We start from the raw sequence: 19365 nt of genomic DNA on the forward strand, positions 1-19365 counted from the left end.
TTGCAGCATTTTGCAATATTTTGCAACAAATTGCAGCATGTTGCAAGCTGGTCGCGCATAGGGCTAGTGAGCGAGGGACTCGGACCGGAAAAACAAAGCCGAGCAACACGAGCAGAGTAGACAAAAAAAAAATATTTAATTAATTAATACAATTAATCATCATCCTATACATTATATCTAAAACCTATTATTTATCTTAAGAAGCCTAGAAATAGTGCTTTAATCTAACAGCTTCTTTGCCTTCTTTCTATTACTACGCGCCCTAAACTTATTTTAAGCTGTTAAGCGCAGGCCTTTTTTAATGTAGCTGCCTTATTAGCTGCTTAAAGCTTAGTAATTTCCTATTACGCTAACACTAGCTTATGTGCAATTATTACTGCTCTTTGTAAGGCTTTATTTCTAGAGGCATTACTCTCCTAGAACTCTCTCTATACGTAGAGCTACTTGCAACACAACTAACATCTACTAGGGATTACTGCCTACTGCTGTAATCTACTGTAGTTTACTATAATTTACTATAGTTTGCTGCAATTTGCTGTAGTTTACTACAATTTGCTACAATTTACTATAATTTACTATAGTTTACTGCAATTTGCTATAGTTTACTATAGTTTACTGCAATTTACTATAGTCTACTATAATTTGCTATAATTTACTTTATGCATTTCTTAACACTGCTAGGTAATCTCTTACTAACACCTCTAAGCATTAGCCTATTATATTTAAATAGTAGTTAAAGAAGCTAAACTAGTAGTTTTATAAGTAAAATAGCTTGTTAAAGTATTACATGTACTACATTAATCTTTACAGCAATAGAGAGGCAAAGACAGAGGTAGAGGCAGCGCTAAAGCTCCCTAGCACTTTAAGAAATTCCTATAGAAGTAATAAACTATATAAGCTACAGCTTTATAACTAGGGCTTTAATACTAAAATAATTAAATTAAAGATATTAAGTAGCAGTATTAAGTGTAGTGTAGTAGTATTAGGCAGTAAAAGAAACAGGTGCAACACTAAAAAACATAAGGTGTAAAAAAAAAAAAGACTATTATAAAATTAAAAACATGTTAAAAGCTAAGGCTAGAACATGTTTTTTTAATTATAGCTAATAATTAACTAATTTTTAAATAACTATTAAATAAGCTTTATGCTAGCTAGCATTTATAATTAGCAAGTACGTGTAAGGCAAAGAGAGTTACATAGTGTATACATTACGCAGGAGGGGTAGCAGGTAACTAGTGTTAATTGTTCTTCTTTTTCTAAGTTTATGCAAAGAAAAGGAATATTTATATATTTATATGTGCAACTATAACATAAGCCTATAACACATAACACTTAACAGCATATCTAAATACTTTTATTTAGACAATAACTAATCTTAAATTTATATAAACCTTTAGTTTTTAAAAAAGAAATTTTACTAACTTAATTAAAGCTAAAAATTAGCTAGCTATTATTTACTTTTAAGTATTACTTTACTTATAAGTATACTTTATAATAAGTAATTTAGTTATGTATAAAGTTTTTAGCTTAGCGCCTATATACTTTTTTAAAAAGTAAAATAACCTATATTAAATAGCTATAAAAAGTATAATAAGTAAAAAAGTATATAAATAGTAATAATTTTACTATCTTTATAGTATTATAAAAAATAAAGTAAGTTATTAGTAAAGCTTACTATACTTAATATATTTAAGTTTATAAACTATAAAGTTAAGTAAAATCTTTTTTAAAACATACTAACTAGTTAGTTATAATTTTTTTATTAGTTTATATATTTTTTATATATATATTTTTTTACAAAAAAGTATACTTAATATAAGTACACTTTAATATTAATTTATATGTAGTTACTTTAGTATATGTTATATAAAACATATTTAAATTATAGTTAGCTATATTTTGTTATAATCCTTACTCCGGTGAAATAGTATTTTTAGGAGTACTTCGGCCTGTGGTTTTTTAGCGAGGGGGGTAGGACTTAGCTTAATCGAGTGTACAGTTCGTCGAGCAGAGTATGGGTTTCAGCGGAGTAGAGAAGGCAGGTTGTGGTTTAACCTAGCAGCTGTATAGGGAGCTGGTAAACCTGATCCGTGGGGATAGGAATGGAGGTATATATAGTGCAAGATATACAAGTTAGCAGTGTCCTCTTTATAAAGGTTTTAATGCTTCTTGTTTATTAAATAGTTAAGGGTAGATAATAAACTAAACAGTAATCACAACCTTCTAACTATGGTCGTGATCAAGACTATATACATGGGTTTTGCATGCGTTTGCATGCGTTGCAGGTGTTGCATGCACCACCTGTAACGGCCTGCAACACCTGCACTGCCTGCAATGCCTAAGTCCTCATTGGATGATGCACTCCGCCAGGCTTTTGTCTAAAAGCCGGAGCCATTCCTCATCCGTCCTGTCACGTGATCCGCTCAGCGCGGGGCTAAGCGTTTTCCATCCGACGTCGTTCGGGCTGTGTGGGACAGCCAGTTGGGTCATTACGGTCTGACTGTTGGCTGTAACATATTTATTCTATATTTTTTAGCTATATTAGTGTGTTAGAGATTAGTATTAGCTATGCTTAGTTATAGGCTATAATTATTTACATGCTATAGTTAAATATTATTATTATATGTCTATTACCTGTCTAATACTAATTTGCTAAGCATTATGCTACAACTATGTAACAGCGCAGGCAAGACAATAGGTCTAAATGCAGTAAGAATCTACTTAAAGGAATATAGAAGTGTGTGGGGACTTAGAACCTAGGAATGCTATTAACACCTATAGGCCTTATATAGAGGATATTAGAAAACTACTAAGCTAGCGAAGAGAAGAGGTGCAACTAAATACTTAAAAAAATAAAAGTAACTATAAAAAACAGAGTTAAGTTATAGTTAAAGCTAATATAAAAACTTATTAAATAAGTTTTAAGCAACTTAAGATATAATAATTTATAAAAATTATTAGTTATAAACTATTCTTAAACCTAAATAACCTACTATAAAGATAAAATAGTAGATAGCACAGATAGCACTAAAAGTAAGCTTTTAAAGAAAGATAGAAGTGTATTATAAGAAAAATAAATTGCTGCTAAGCCTTACTTGTTAGGATTTATGCTTATATACAAAGCACAGGTTATGTAACCTCTAAACAGGCTAGGGGAGGCCATCCTATCCCGCTCTAGGACATCCCGCCTTACACCTACCTTAATGTGCTAACTATTGCTCTAAGCAAGCTTTTGCTTTTACAGATTATTTATAAACTGTTGTAGTATTTTAATAGTTAAGAAAGTAAAGAGATTCTTAGAACTATTAGGCTATATAAGATAAATAATTAGAGACTATTTAAAGATTACTATACTATTAACAAACACTATAACTAAAAAGTAAGTAATAGCAAAGTTTATCTAGACCTTATAAATAAATAAAGCATTTATAGCCTTAAAATAAGCTATAACAGACAAATTAGTACTAAGAATGTACAACCTATAACTAGACACTAAGATCTACACAGACACATCCCTAGAAGCTAGCAGAGCTGCGTTGTATTAAAAATAGAAAGACAGAAAATAGCACCTAGTTGCGTACTATTCTGCTAAGTTCTTAGAACCTAAAGCAGGCTACAGCATACCTAACAAAGAGCTAAAAGCAATACTAAATGCTGTAAGAGTATAGGCTATAAAACTACATAAAATAGTAAAACTATTCTATATTATAACTAATTATGCAAATTTAGTTATGTTTCTAATAGTAAAGAAACTGTTGCTAATGCACATAAAATAAGCAATAAAACTTGCACAGTTTAACTGCATTATTAAGCATGTTCTAGAAACATAAAACTAGTAGGCTAACACTCTTAGCTAAAAACTAAATTATTTTAATAAAAAAAAAAAACTAAAAAGTTTACACTCTTTAAGAAAACTAATAAAAGATAGATTTATAATAAACTCTAACTTATAAAAGAGTTTTACATGCTTACAGCTAGTAAGCAAGAATAAAAGAACTTAATCTATAAATATTATAAATCTCTAATGTTTAGACATCTAGGAATAGGCACCCTTTAGAAAAAGTTAAAGGCTGCTATACTATAATAAATACTAAAGATAAAGCAACTATATATAGAGGTGCTTAGAGAATGTAATACCTGTAACAGAAACAATCTACAGAGGCATAAGGCCTATAAGTACTTCTAACTAATTAAGGCACTAAAGCTACTATAGATAATAATTATAATAGACTTTATTACAGAATTACCTCTGTTTAAGAAACTAGGGACAGACAGAATGTGCAATATAATTATAGTAGCTCTAGATAAAACTACTAAATATCTACATATCTAGCCCTTAGAAAAAATAATAACTGCTAAAAAATTTATTTATAAATTAAAATAAAACATAATATTAGTATATAAGTGCTTTAAGATTATTATCTCTAACTAAGATAAGCTATTTACTAGCAGTTTCTAGAAAGCAGTAATGCAACACCTTAGTATAACACATAAACTATTAACAGCCTACTACCTGCAAACAAACAGCTAGACTAAAAGAGTAAATGCAGAAGTAAAGAAGTACTTAAAAAAGTACATCTTTTACACTTAAAATAATTAAATAGTATAGCTTTTAATAGCACAGCTAGCTATTAACAACATAGAGTTAGCTATAATAAAAGAAACACTATATAAAGCTAATTTTAGATATAACCTCTACTTTGCATTACATAGAAATTAACCTATAGACCTGCAGAAATTAATAGATTAGCTAATAGACTTATAATAAATATATAAAAAGTTAGCTGTAAAAGCTAAACTTAGTAAAGAGATAATAAAAAAAATATAAACAAATTATAACAACTAAAACTAGAGATCTACTTAGAAGATTATATGTACTTTAACACTAAGAACCTTAAGATACCTAGGCCTTTTAAGAAGTTAGTAAAAAAAAGAATAAAACTTTATAAAGTCTTATAAACTTAGTAAGACAACTATAAGCTTAAGCTTTCTTTACACATAAAAATCTACTTATAGTTCTACATCTCTAGATTAGAAAAAGCACTAAAAGAAATTCCTTTATCTATATAAGAATAAAAAAACAAAGAAATAAAGTATAAAGTTAAATGTATTATAAGTAATTAAAAAAACTAGAAAGAATTTTTAGTAAAATAAAAAAAGTAGCCTACTAGTAAAAACACATAAAAACTAGCTAAGAATTTACAGAACACGCAGCTATTAGTATAAAAGTACCTTTAGGCTTGTCTAAAAGAAACTAGCTAAGTAATAAAGCACCTATATTAAAAAGAACAGCTATGTTATTACTAGATAGCAGCAGCCTTTAGAGACAAGTCTTAGCTAATAAAGGTTAAGAAAAAAAACAGCTTTTTACTTTAGCCTTAAAAGCTTTTATCTTATCTAAGAAGAAGAGATCCCCTTTTAAGTACTTTATATAATAAGCATCTAACAGATTTAGTAATTTTTAGATATAATTCTATCTAAAACGCTTCTTATCTATTACCCCTAGCATCTCCTCCTACAAGTGGAGCTGTTTCTAGTCCTAAGCCTGCTGCTCTTTTAGAAGAAGGCGCTTACAGGCTAGCTACTCTTTTAGCAGAGCACACTCTTAAGCCTTTGCAACAGAGGCCTCTTAAAGAAGCGCCTCCCTCTCTTTCTCTAGACAGTTCTAGGTAGTGTTAGAAATAAAAGCATTACACTTACTATGCTTTTTTACACACTTAACATAGTTATCTAAGGACAGCATTAACACACATAATAACTCTAAGAATTAGCAAGTGCTATAAGGCCTTATCTTTATCTAGTAAAAGGGATTAAAACAAAGAGTAACATAAAGATAATAAGATAAATAGGACTAATAAGCTATTTAGTAGATAAATGCTTACCTTATAAACAAACTCTTACTAACATAGTTATGTAAGCAGAGTAGTAAGGACGCTGCTAGGGAGAAGGGGCAGCGTGTTACAGTCTATAGTTAGACTAGCGTAACTCCACTAGCAGTGCTCCACAATCTAGCCAGGTTAGGACAGGGCTCGCTTAAGAACTAATTAGAGGACGCGGAGGCAGCGCAGCTGCCTGCAATTGCAGAAGAATGCGTTGTCTAGTAAGAAAGCAGGCTGCAAATCTAGGGAGCTTAAGGGAGCTTAAGGGAGCCTGCAGAAGCCTCCTTAGCAAACTCCTATAAACTCTTGCTAGCTCCCCTTAGCGCATTAAGCACATGTATATAGTTTCTACATTAAATAACCTTTAGAAAGTGTGTTTAATGTTTAGTTTATTCTTTACATAAACTAAGTAGCATTTAGCTTTCTAAAGAGCTGTAATACTATTTATATATCTTGCACTATATATACCTCTAACCCTGTCTATTAGGACTGTTTGACCCTAGCCTCCCTACTGCCGCACATAGGGCAAACCACGATCTGGTCACTCTACCTCCCTCCATTAGCCTATTAGCCTGTACGTAGGACTGTACACCCTACCGGATTGGCCCCTACCTCCCGTCCTACTCCCCCCCCCCTAGGAATACTATAAGACCTGAGTGCTTCCTGAAGCAAGGATTGTAACAATAAATGCTTTGTTTAAAAGAGATAGGGAGGCAGCTACAAGTAGTGCTTTAGGTATCCTAATAAGAAATAGAGACATAAGATAATTAAGGAGGTAGTTACAAGCAGATCTCGCGCTCAGATGGTATAGGGGTCTATATGGATTAACAATAGAGGCAGGGTACGCAGGAGCCCCCTAGTAGTGATGAAAAGAGACCCTAATCAAGCTAGGAGAGGCTACACAGCATGGAGCTACCAGGAGGCGCTGCGCGAGGGCCTCCTACGTAACTACCACCAAGGGGAGCTATTCATGCAGGATAATGCGCCCATCCATACAGCACATAGTACTGCTGAGTTCCTCGCCAGCCACCAGGTTAGGACTATGGTGTGGCCACGCTATTCACCTGATCTCAATCCTATCAAGCACCTCTGGTGGATGCTTAAACGGACGGTCCATAGGCTATACCCTCATCTCCGCCAGCTAGGGGATAGTGAAGACGAGTGGGATGAGTTCTGTAAGGCTCTAAAGGTAGCATGGCAGAGGATACTAAATGCATACATTAAGAAGCTTATTCTCTTAATGCTAAGGCGCCTTAAAGTTCTGCGACGCGCGCGAGGATATTAAACAAAATATTAAGCTAATTGCGATTATTTTAAGTGACTTTTTAAGTCTGTGCGACCACCTAGTGAGGTGGTAGACTATTTTGAAGTTGGTGGGTGAAATGGTGGGTGCTCGTATTCGGCTGTCGGCGAACCAAACTTTTGACTTAGTACTGTATAACATGGAACACAAGCGAGTCGGTAACATAAGCGAGTTAGTAGCCTCACTGTAACGATTCTCATGACTCGTTCCATCTCGGGTCGCCCCGGAACCTATCCGAAGGGTCTCCGTATCGGCTCCGACCCTGACTCGACTCTGCCCGGCCCCCTGCTGTTACCCCTATTCCCTCATGTATTTAGTTGCACCTCGCCCCTGTAGCTAGCTCGGTAGTTTTCTGATATCCTACGTACAAGGCCTATAGGTGTCATTGGTATTCCCAGGTCTCTGAGTCCCCACGCACTCCCATATGCCTCTGAGTGGATTCATACCGCATTCGGACCCATTGTCTTGCCTGCGCTGTTACATTATATCAGAAAACTTGCTTTTGCTAGTGACAGCCTTGTTACAATATCGCATTAATTGTCTGTTTAACTACGTCTAAGCCTAAGACGCGTCTAATTTAGTTTAGGTTGTGATCCTCTACACTGTTACATTAAATTACTTAGTCTATAGACTAGATCCTATTAACCTCTGGTTAACTGAAGCCTTTGGGTTTGGAACTTCCTATCCCCTGCGATTAGGATTGCCTTTGGAAAAGTTGCATAGAGGCGCTAAGGTAGAAACTTAGAGACTACTAATAACCCATTAGGATTAGAGGCAACTGCTGATGCCTGACTACTAACCACCCCCTGACCCCAGAGTTAAAGCACGCTCTAGGCGAGGCAAGCCCCTAGAGTTAATGAACGATCTATGTTAACAGCTGAACCTGCTTCGGCAGGACCTAAAGCTAGCCCCACCCGATTCGGACTTGAGCCACAGCAACATGTCCTGATAGACCTTGATTAACTACTGAATCACCCCTAATAATGCCTTGAATCATCCCTGCTACATTAATGGCAGGGGACCTTTTAGGCACCCCTAACAATGCCTTGAATCACCTCTGCCACTCTAATAGCAAGAGACCTTTGAGGCACCCCTGACAACGCCTGAATGCCACCACACTAAACGCACGCCTAAGATTGATAACCGCACAGATGGCAATGAACAAAGGTCTTGATGATTAACAGGCTAGACATCTAATTAGATTACTTTTAGTTTAGGAACACAGAAGAAATAATTAAGCTTTTGTAAACTTACTTTATTACTAGCAACAAAGAGACAGAGGCGCGACAGGCGTTTTAAACTCTAAGGATAGGTAAAGAAGAAGCGTTCCCTGCCTTTAAAGCTTGCTTTATTAGTGCTGCTGTTAAAGGGTCTATATTAAAGGCAGAATAGTTTTTCTACTTATAGAAAAAAATACTACCTAGCCTAAGAGTACTAAACTTAGGTTTTAAGCACACTTAGAAGGGCTTCTTTAAGACTATAGTAGCCTACCTAATAGCCTACAATATAGAAAGAAGGAATACCCCTACTATTTTAAAGCAAACTGTTAATCTCACCTAACAGTCTACTGTTAGACCTAGTACAGATTAGTCTTAGAAGGTTTCTAGTAATACATCTAAGGCAGTATACTATTCTAGTGCACCCTGACCTGCACCTTTGTTAGTACCCTAGTCTACGTTAGTTACCTATAGACAATCTAGCTAGACACCTGCCCTAGAAAGACAGATAACTCCTAGCAACTGTTATAATTATAGAAAACTAGGACATTTTGCTAGCAACTGCCCTATTCTTAGAGTACAAGAAATAGAGGTGGAGCAGTAAGATTTTAAAGAAGAATTTATAGACACAAATAATTTTAACTTAGATGCCTTCTAGATAGGAAATAGTAACGCTTAGAAAAACTTTTTGTCCTAGGCTTAAGTAAGTATAATTTATTAAACATTAATCTATTACACTTGTTTAAAGGAAAACACTTCTAAGTCCCTACTGTTTTATATTTAAAAAGCATTAAAGTTTATTTAAATCTTTTAGTTAATACTAGTGCTTATAGTTTTCTATTTATTAACTTACTAACTGCTAAGTTATTATTTTAATGCCTTTATGTCTCTATCTAACGCTTACTATTTAAAGTTATAGTTAAGGGCTTTTAAGATTAGATCTAAGTCCCTGTCTACTAGTATATCTGCCTGCACATGCAAATTAATAGGAGAAGCATTTAAAACTGCCCCTTTGTTATTATAGACCTTAGCTTCTAGAATTATATTATTAGTATTAAATAGTTACATTGTTTTAAACTCTATCTAGATATAAAGAGGAATTAGATTATATAGCCTAGTAAATATCTACCTACTTATAAACCTTTACTGCCCTTGCTTATGCAATTAACCTAGCCTACGCGTAATAAAGAAGTAGAGTTAGATATTAAACAACATAACGCACTATAGAAAAAGGACTAATTTTAGCAGTTATACAGCCTAATAATCCACTGCATTAAGGGTTTGCTAAGGCTACTAAAATTATACAGATCTTCTATTATTTATAGTCTAAAGACACTTAAATTGTCCTTCTGCCTATCTATTAAGAAGTCTAGAACAGGTCTAAAGGAGGTCTATTTAGCTACTATTACCTTAATTTTAGCAAATGCTTTTTATTTTAACATAAAAAGAAAAAAGAATAAGTTCTTTTTAACTTTTATCTATAAAATTAAGTAGTTAATTAAAAATAAGTAAGCTTTATAGTTAAACGCTAAACATAAAACTAAAGCATTAGTAAACCTCTAATTGCCCTCTAAATACTATTAGTACTAAGATGTATTTAGCTACACAGCAGCTTACTAGCTACTAGTACATTGTCTATATAACTACAAGATTGTCCTTACAGAGCCTCTCCCTAACAGTTATAGTCTGTTGTACAAACAGAACCTTAAGGAGCTAGAGGTAATAAAGAAATATATTATAGACAATCTAAAATATAGCTTTATTAAGTAGAGTTAGAGCCCTTTTACATCTCCTATCTTTTATGTACAGAAACTAAATAGTAACTTATGTATCTGCGTTAATTACTGCAAACTTAACGCTCTTACCTGCAAGGATGTGTATCTAATACTGTGCATAGATAAACTCCTGTTAAGACCTACTAAAGCAGCAATCTTTACTAAGTTTAATATTTGCGCAGCTTTTAACAAAATTAGGATAGATCTAAGCTCTAAAAAGTGTACTACTTTTTAGACATAATATAAAACTTATAAGTGTAAAGTTCTGCTTTTTAGATTATGCAATAGTCTAGTAACTTACTAGCGCTATATAAACAACATATTAATTAACTATCTAGATAATTTCTGCATTACTTATCTTAATAACATTCTTATTTACTTTAAAAATAAGGTAACTTATATCCTTTATATTAAGAAAGTCTTAGAAAGGCTCTAGCAAGCAGAATTATAAGTAAAGATTAAAAAAAGTAAATTTTATGTTACTTAAATAAGGTATCTTAGCTATATACTTTTAAACAAAGGACTAGAGGTTAACTTAGAGAAAGTAGAGGTGCTACGCAACTAGCAGGCGCCTACTACTGTAACAAGTGTGAAATCTTTTTTAGGCTTTACTAGATTTTATTAGTAATTTATTCTAAAATTTTTTTATGTAGTAAAACTAATTATTATGCTTTAGAGCCTTACTACTTTTTTTATATAGACTTTAGAGTGTAATGTAGCTTTTAAAAAGCTAAAGTCTATGCTACTAAGTATACTTATACTTTACTATTTTAACTTTATGTTGTAAACTAAAATTAAAACTAACACTTTTAATAAGGTAGTAGCAGGAGTTCTTTTTTAGAAACAAGCAGATAGAAATTAGTGCCTAGTATTGTTCTATAGCAAGGTCCTATCTAGTTTAGAGCTAAACTAAGAGATACATAATAAGGAGCTATTTATAATTATTACTGCGTTTAAATAATAAAGAGCTAAGCTTACATTTATAGCAATAAGCACTTTAGTATATACTAATTATTATTTATTAAAGTACTTTATAATAATAAAGGTGCTAAATGCTTGTTAAGTCTATTAGGCTAAAAAGTTAGCTTAGTATTACTTCTAAATTAAGTACACCCCTAGTAAAAACAACACTAGGGCAGACATTCTTAGTTGTTGCAAATAAAATGTAGAAAATTTAAAAGCAGCTTAAACTAATAATAAGTTAAGGGTTCTACTAGAACTGCACTAACTGCACCCCTAAATTAACTCTAAACTAGCCTAGTACTATATTACTTAAATAACAACTTAAGCAGCTACACTAAATATTATAGAAGGACTAAACTAAGTTATGTCTTTAGATTCTCTAAAATTAATTAACGCATTACTTTAAAAAAATTAAGCTTTTTTTACGTAGAAGCAAAAACTTTTACTCTGCTATTATTAAATAGGAAACAGACTACTCCTCTATGCTAACTGCTTATGTGTGCTAGCAGACTTGTTGCTGTGTACCTAACTTATCTAAGAAGTCTATAACTAAGTATCTTTAGCACATTCTAGTGCTACTAAGACCTATTAGTTACTAGCCTAAAAGTACTACTAGAAGGGTATAGAAGCTACTTGCAAATAATACATACAGAATTACCTTCTTTGTTATAAGGCTTATTTAAAATAGACTTAAACTCTAGGCTTTATCTACCCCTTACTAATTCCTACTTAACTAATGCAGCACTTGTGCATTAACTTTAAGGAGTTTTTTAAAGACAAGTCTAGATATAATTAGATTATAGTTATAATTAATTGCTTATTAAAATAAGCTATTTCTATCCCTTGCTATAAAATAATTAACGCCTAGAGAATAGCTACTTTATTTATTTAATAAGTATACTGTTTTAGCTACACACCTAAAACTATTATTTCTAATTAAGAACCTTAGTTTATATCTAGTTTCTAGTCTAAATTTTATTAAATTTTAGGCATAAAAGTTAAGCTTTTTACTACTTATTATAAGAAAATAGATAGCTAAATAAAGATTATAAATAAGTATATTAATTAAAAACTAAGGCTTTTTATATCTTTTTACTAAGATAACTAGAGTTCCTTACTGCCTCTAATTAATTAGGCTTAGATAACCTTGCTCTATGCAATAATTAAAATGTCTTTGTATTAAGTCTTATACAGCTTTAAACTATGTTAAAGCTAGGACTAGAAACATTCTATAGAACCTATTACAGCTATAGATAAGCTAAATTATAAAGATGCCCTAGCATTAGCAACCTGCATGCATGCAGCCTAGGAGTTAGCTAAGACCTATATAGAAAAGACCTAGGATTAGATGCAAACTGTAGTTAACTGCTACTACTAGCTAGTTAACTAGGAGGTTAGCAACATAGTCTACTTAAACACTAAGAACCTAGCTATTTAAAGACCTAGCTAAAAACTATCTAAATAATAAGAAGGCCTCTTTAAGGTACTTAAATAAGTTAGAAACTTGTACTGCCTAAAGCTACCTTTAGAGTTAAAGATACATAATATTTTTGCACTAAACATACTTTATAAAGATTTTTAGAATCTACTCCTAAAACAAGAACCTCTAAAACCCCCTAAAATTGCTATTAATAGGGTAGAGAAGTAGGAAGTAAAGGAAATACTTGCTAGCAAGCTCTACTAAAAAACGCTTAAGTACTAGGTAAAATAAGTAGAACATAACTCTAATCTAGTCTAGTATAAGGCTTTAAATTTTATAGGTTCCCCTTATAAATTAAAAGCTTTTTATAATAAGCATCTAAATTAGCTAGGACCTTTAAAGGCCTTATAGAAGTAAATTAAGGCTTTTAAAGCTAGTGTAGAAGGCATAGATTACTTAGCAGATAATAAGGTATAAAAGTAAGAAGTAAATTTATAGTTATATATAAAGGTATTACAACTCTAAAGACACTGCTAGTAGTGCAAAGGAATACTTAGTAAGGACACCTAGCTAAATTAGACTAGTTTTGTTTTAAGGATGCAGAGGATATAACAGTGATACTTTGTACTATAACTACTACTGATAGGGACTATTAGTCTATAGAGGGGGGGGGTAGTGTAACAATTCTTATGAATTGTTCCATCTTGGGTCGCCCCGGAACCTATCCGAAGGGTCTCCGTATCGGCTCCGACCCTGACTCGACTCTGCCCAGCCCCCTGCTGTTACCCCTATTCCCTCATGTATTTAGTTGCACCTTGCCCCTGTAGCTAGCTCAGTAGTTTTCTGATATCCTACGTACAAGGCCTATAGGTGTCATTGGTATTCCCAGGTCTCTGAGTCCCCACGCACTCCCATATGCCTCTGAGTGGATTCATACCGCATTCGGACCCATTGTCTTGCCTGCGCCGTTACACTCACTAACTTTGCGCAACGCGTTAACTATTAACTACTATAGCTTAACTAACCACTTCTTAATTACATTTAAATAAAGCAGGTATTATCCTTGCTATCTAAGCCCTTAATTACGCGCAAATTAAAAGTGTAAATTATGCTGTAGCCACATTTAACATGCCCTAATTAACCCTAAACAACTAACGCGCTAGTTAACCTGCACAACGTAATTACTAGCCTAACTTAAAGAAGCTTACTAAGCTAGAGAAGGAGTTAATTATTAGACATATACTTAACCTTAATTTACAAGAATTCTTGCCTAGCCTAAACGCTGTGTAAGTTATGGCTAACAATCTGCTTACTGCATGCAGTGCTTAGCTAGTAGGAAAGAACTAGCTGCTAAACTTTGTTAAGCGTACAGATAGCCTTACTATGTGTTTTAATTAACTGTACAACTAGCAGCAAGCTCTATGCAAGGATCCTAGGATAATACAGACCTAGTTTGAGCTTGTACAGCGTACGCAGGCTACCTATAGGATCTTAGACAAGGATACCTTTAACTTTAACAAAGCTAGCTTTATAATAGGCTAGATAACATCTTAAATAGTTGTTACTAGCTTAAAAAGATATTATTAGCCTAAGGCAGTATAACTAGGTAATTATAAGTAGGTTATAGTTATTTAGGGAATTAATGCTATAGGGTAGGCTATCCTACTATATATTATCTTTAAGGCCTAGTACCACCTATCTGCCTGGTATAAGGATTAGGATATCCCAGGCAACTAGAAGATTAGTGTGAGTGAGAATAGATAGACTAATAATAATCTTAGAGTTGCCTAGCTAAGGCACTTTATTAAGCATACTAAGAATAGGATAGTAGGCGCGCGCTAACTTCTAGTCCTAGATAGTTATGCAAGCTATTACTTAGCTGCGTTTAAAGACCTCTGCAGAGAGAATAATATCTACACACTTTATATGCCTCTACATTTATCACATCTCCTCTAGCTGCTTAATGTTAGCTGCTTCTTACTATTAAAGTGTGCGTATAGGGATAAGATTAACAGCTTAGTCTACTACTACATAAAGCATATTACTAAGCTTAAATTCCTGCCTTCCTTTAGGGCAGCTTTTAAGAAGGCCTTTATACTAGAGAATATTCGCGCAAGTTTTAGAGGTACAGGGCTAGTCCTGCTTGCGCTAGAAGTAGTACTATTAAAGCTTAATGTAGTTGTTTGTACGCCTTTACTACTACTACTACCTTAACTAGAGGCTCTTTAGGTGTCGCAAACACTAAGTAATGCACGCAAACTTAAGGCGCAGTTAACTCTACTCTGTATAAGGATTTAACAGCATTAAAACTTATCCCCTACATAGATGCTTTAGTTGCTAGATTGTCTTACTAAAGGTGCTAAAATAGTAATGCATTTAGCTCTGCTACTGTGTAATTAGGTCTCTGCCCTTTAAAAAGCTAATAAGGCTGCAACAAAGCAAAGGGCGCGTAAAAAAAGGCAGATCTAAAGGCATAGAGATATAATAATTAAAGAAGGTGCAGATATAGTTGCTTAAAGAGACACGCAGCAGCTGGCAGAGCAGAGTAGGCAGCAGGATGCATTAGCATTAGGGCAAAGTTAACAGGCTCTTGCGCGCTGTAGTTGCTGCAGGGAGCCTAGTTATAATTCTTACACATGTAAAAAGAATACTGTAGACGCTACTTTATCTTAGATACCTACATTTTTATAGTATTTTAATGCGTTGTTAAGTTGCGTTGTTTTAAAGGTGGAGAAAGTTGGTGAGGCTACTGACTCGCTTATGTTACCGACTCGCTTGTGTTCCATGTTATCGGTTCTGAAGCCAGGAGATTCCCATCATGAGAAAGGCGAAGAAGAAGCCGATGCCCACAACGACGCCTGTATTCCAATTAGCACCACAGAAGCACAATAAAGCGGAAAGCATGCCATATCCAGCGCCAACTGGCAGCGCAGTTGCAGCACCTTCAGCCATTCCGAACTCAGCTCAAGCTTACAAAACCGTGAGGTATCGCGAAGCTTTTCATGGACTAACGCTTGGAGCATACTTCGGCGTAGTCAGTGCTTATATGCAACGACAAGCCCCCCAAATCGATAGCCCGTATGTATATATCCGGGGAATGCTAAGATCATCATAGCTTCGGCTTCTTCAACGGCATTCGATTCGCTGTCATCATCGGCAAACTGCTGTCGAAGATAGGTAACGAAATGTACAGATAGGTGCCCCCAAATTTGGAATGATAAGTACATACGGATGCCATCATTCGCAGAAATAAGAGGTCTCTGTAAGTGCGACATGCGATAAGGTATGAAGAAGTGTCTTTCCCATATCGGATTCAGGTTCCCTAGTGGTTGGATATTGATAGTGTCGTACTAATTTTCGCCGATCCTAGCATAAAATACTCTGTACATTAATCCTTACGTAGCCAGGAAGGTAGATAAGAATTGAAACAAACATGCGAGGAGAGGCTTGACCAAAAACGGAACTAGCTATCAGGCAGTTCATAGTATCACTGACAGGTCTGGAATCTTGGTGATGGAGAATTTGTGTTTGAGTGTGTGGTGACGGCAGTGTTTGTTTCATCGCTCGGCTTCAGGATCGGGCCTCCCGGGGACAAACGGCCGTGGGGGATCGTGGGGTTAATTTCGGGGGAACCTTGCAATGCATGAAATTTTGGTATTGGCTATTCTGTTCTGAGGATTTGGCAAACGACATTTTGATCGAAATTGCGCAATATGCATGAGACATCAAAGTTAAGGAGATCAGTCTATTCACCATAAGAACCTCCCACACCCTAGCTGCAGCACATAGGAAAAATGAAATCGCACCTAGAGGGGTCTCAAAATCCAATCCCGGGTATCATTCTATAACCTCAGAAATACGTCTTGTCAATATCGACCGCGGTAATCAGCACAAAAGCCACCGTACACAACTAGCCACAAACCAAGACATCAGCGTCAACCATTACCCAAAAATGAGATAGAAGAACAGCAACCCACTCACCACAATACTCAACCCCATGATCGCAGCGATTTCCCAACCTCCAGCATAGATCTTCCCTCGAATCATCGCTCGCTGTTGCCGCCAGAATCTAAACGCGCCGATTAGTAGTACGATCATTCCAAAGCCGATAAATGTCGCAGCGAGTGGGATCCCCAGCACGAAGAATCCGAATGTAGGCGACGGGTTGACCGAGTGTTGAAGGCGGAAGAGCTGGGCGGTGAGCACGCCAGTCATGGCGAGAGCGAGGGAGGTGCGTAGGTAGCCTAGGAAGGTGCGTTCTAGAGCTGCTACAATTAACCCCTTCCCTTCGCATGCCGGTTGCTGAAAGAGCAAACGTACCCAAATGATCTCTATGAGCCCCATCATCTATCGCCACACTAACCTCACTCTTCCAGATCTTGACAATCGGATCGGACCAATGCGGCATCTGCCTCCTCAACCGATATCTCCTCGCATCTTGCGCATCCGGGCCCTCAGCATCTGTCACGGTGCTCAGATCCGAGTATCGTCGCAAGCGAAAAGGACGGCTGTTGTAGCTCCGTATTGATGGGCCACGGGATCTTATGCTAGGAGAGCCACGAGAGCGTATTGTTGGGGAGTGCCCAGGTTGGGTTGTAAGAGCATTTGGCGAGAGATGTGCACTCGAGTCTGGGTTCCTTACTCTAGCTTCATAGATCGGCTCCAATTCCTGCGCCGTCCTGAACCGATTATTCTGCCAAAATTCTTCAGAATCTGGATGAGGTGGGTCGGGCGCAAAATGCAAGCCTGCAGGGGGGAGGGCGAGGGGAGGAGGAGCTTGGGGCGATGTGGACTCTGAGTCTGACTTCGATGTAGTTGCCATCGTGGTATGTTTGAGAAGGAGAGAAGTGCTGTACAAGTCATCGAGGATTCAATTCCTGACATGTTGGGAATAATTGTATAGCTTCGTGTGGGGAAATGGCGAGCTAGTATTGCTTGGAATGTTTGCCAACCAAGGAAGCTTTCACTACCACCAAAGTGACACTGCAGATCGCCGACCTAGGAGCACCGGGTATCGATAAGATGTGTGGCGCATAAACCTGATAAGCGCCACAGTGTGTATCCAGCCTTCAACAATTACTCTTAAAAGGAAAATATTGTCTGCTTGAGAACGAAGAATCTAAAGTTTCATTCGCTTTAATGCAAGGTGGAATTGAATTGCTTTCTCGAGACTTGAGACTCTCACTGCTGGGGCTGTCGGTTCGTCGCCGGGCTGTCGGGCGCCGGACAATATTGCCTTCCCAGGACATCGCCGACTCATTGAGAAGAATCCTTGAGCAATAATACAAATTAACTATAGCATGTTAAGCCCATATGCAGCACCAGAAAAGTAAACCAGGATATCATGTCCCAAATTCCTAACCTCCGACACAAAGCTACTATCAATTTCCTATCAGTCTCCCACCACCTCTGCTATTCCAGTTCGACTAGCCTCCCACTCCATTTCCATAGCCGCGTCCTCGTAAAGATTCCTCAAAACCCCCTTCTGCCTAAGCACGTAATCATTACTCCTATGCCCCAACCACTGCCAAATAAGTACTTTAACTCCGACCGGAACATCCAGGCCAAGCTGCCGCACAGGCTCAATCTTATATTCTGTCGCGCATTCGCAAACATGGATGTGGTGGCCACACCCCTCTTCAATGTCTCCCAACCGATCAGTTGCTCGAACGCATGTATTCACAACGCCTTGTTGGAGAGGTGTGTTAGGTCCGTGGAAGAGGAAGCAGATGATTTCGTCTTGCATTTGGCCGGTCGAGCAGTGTAGACAGCACCGTAGGTCAAAGAACAGAAGGAGAGAGCGGACGTAGGCCTCAGACCAGAAGCGGCATGGGGCACAGTTGAATGTTAGTTCGTATTCGGCATGGAAGATGATGTTTCGGCGGGATAAGGCCGGGGTGGCTTTGAAGTGGAATGATGCGCCGTTTAGAGCCGGGTGCTTGGGGAGGGTTGGGCCGAGGGCAATGCTCCCCGAGCAGCGCAGGGTTGAGAGACATATTTCTTTGGAGATGGCGCGCTGGAGGTGCTCTCCACAGAGCCAATATAGGATATCTGGGTAGTTTCCTTCATCGGGGGCCAAAAGGTAGGCTCGTAGTTGGGGGTGATGAGGTTGGCGGCGTAGCTTGTTCCGCGGAATCTTGATGGTATTGTAGGTTGGAGGATGCAGTGTCATGCAAGGACGGCAAAGTCGATACTCTGGCAAATCTCGTTGTAGCTCTGTAAGAAGCTCGATGAACGCGTGTTGATGGAGTTTCTTTAGATCGGAGAATTCTTTAGACCCTAAGGTTGAATGCAGAGCCTTGCAGGTCAAAGTGAACGTGATTCGATCATGGGGATCCAGGTAGCCCACGATTTCCTGAAGTAGTTCGACGGGAAGTGACAAAAGGTGGCATCGCTTATCCCTGCTCAGTATGAACGGTAGTGGAAGGTATTCGATTAAGTTTGTCCATATCGAACGCAAGTCGACATTGGAATTCGGAAAGGGCTGATTCCGACCAACATAGTGATTGGAGCACGAGGCTGGAGCGCAGGCGCAGGGAAGGACCGGGAGAACCTTCCCTGAGTTCCAGAACTGCGTTAGCGACATTGCGAGGGAGTTGGGAAGAGAACGGACGAGCAAGTTGAGCGGTTACATGTTGAGGGGTTGGTGAAAGCATGTGGACTCCGAAGCTCGCGCGGTACTTGAGTGGTAGCCTGGCAGCCGACCCCTCAGCACATTTGCGGTCACGTTACCTCATGAAGCAGTCAAGCTGCAGTTCAGATATGGGTATGACTGGTAAGTGAAGTAAGTCTGTCTTATTGTGTTGTC

At 36.8% G+C, this 19365-nt stretch overlaps 2 protein-coding genes across 2 annotated transcripts; both read right to left on the reverse strand.

The window, feature by feature from the left end:
- Positions 1–16407: 16407 nt before the first annotated feature.
- Positions 16408–17379, reverse strand: BDR25DRAFT_337570 (uncharacterized protein; the record flags this gene model as incomplete). The annotated part of the gene is made up of 3 exons (XM_033693200.1): positions 16408–16467; positions 16539–16822; positions 16878–17379. 3 exons carry the CDS (start codon positions 17377–17379, stop codon positions 16408–16410), a joined length of 846 nt encoding a protein of 281 aa, XP_033540876.1.
- A 383-nt stretch (positions 17380–17762) lies between these two features.
- Positions 17763–19203, reverse strand: BDR25DRAFT_307364 (uncharacterized protein). Its single transcript, XM_033690825.1, has one exon. The coding sequence runs from the start codon at positions 18727–18729 to the stop codon at positions 17950–17952; it is 780 nt and encodes a 259-aa protein (XP_033540877.1). The 5' UTR covers positions 18730–19203; the 3' UTR covers positions 17763–17949.
- Between the last annotated feature and the right edge of the window lie 162 nt (positions 19204–19365).

The sequence above is a fragment of the Lindgomyces ingoldianus genome (genome assembly GCF_010093535.1).
Source record: "Lindgomyces ingoldianus strain ATCC 200398 unplaced genomic scaffold BDR25scaffold_49, whole genome shotgun sequence".
Classification (NCBI taxonomy): domain Eukaryota; kingdom Fungi; phylum Ascomycota; class Dothideomycetes; order Pleosporales; family Lindgomycetaceae; genus Lindgomyces; species Lindgomyces ingoldianus.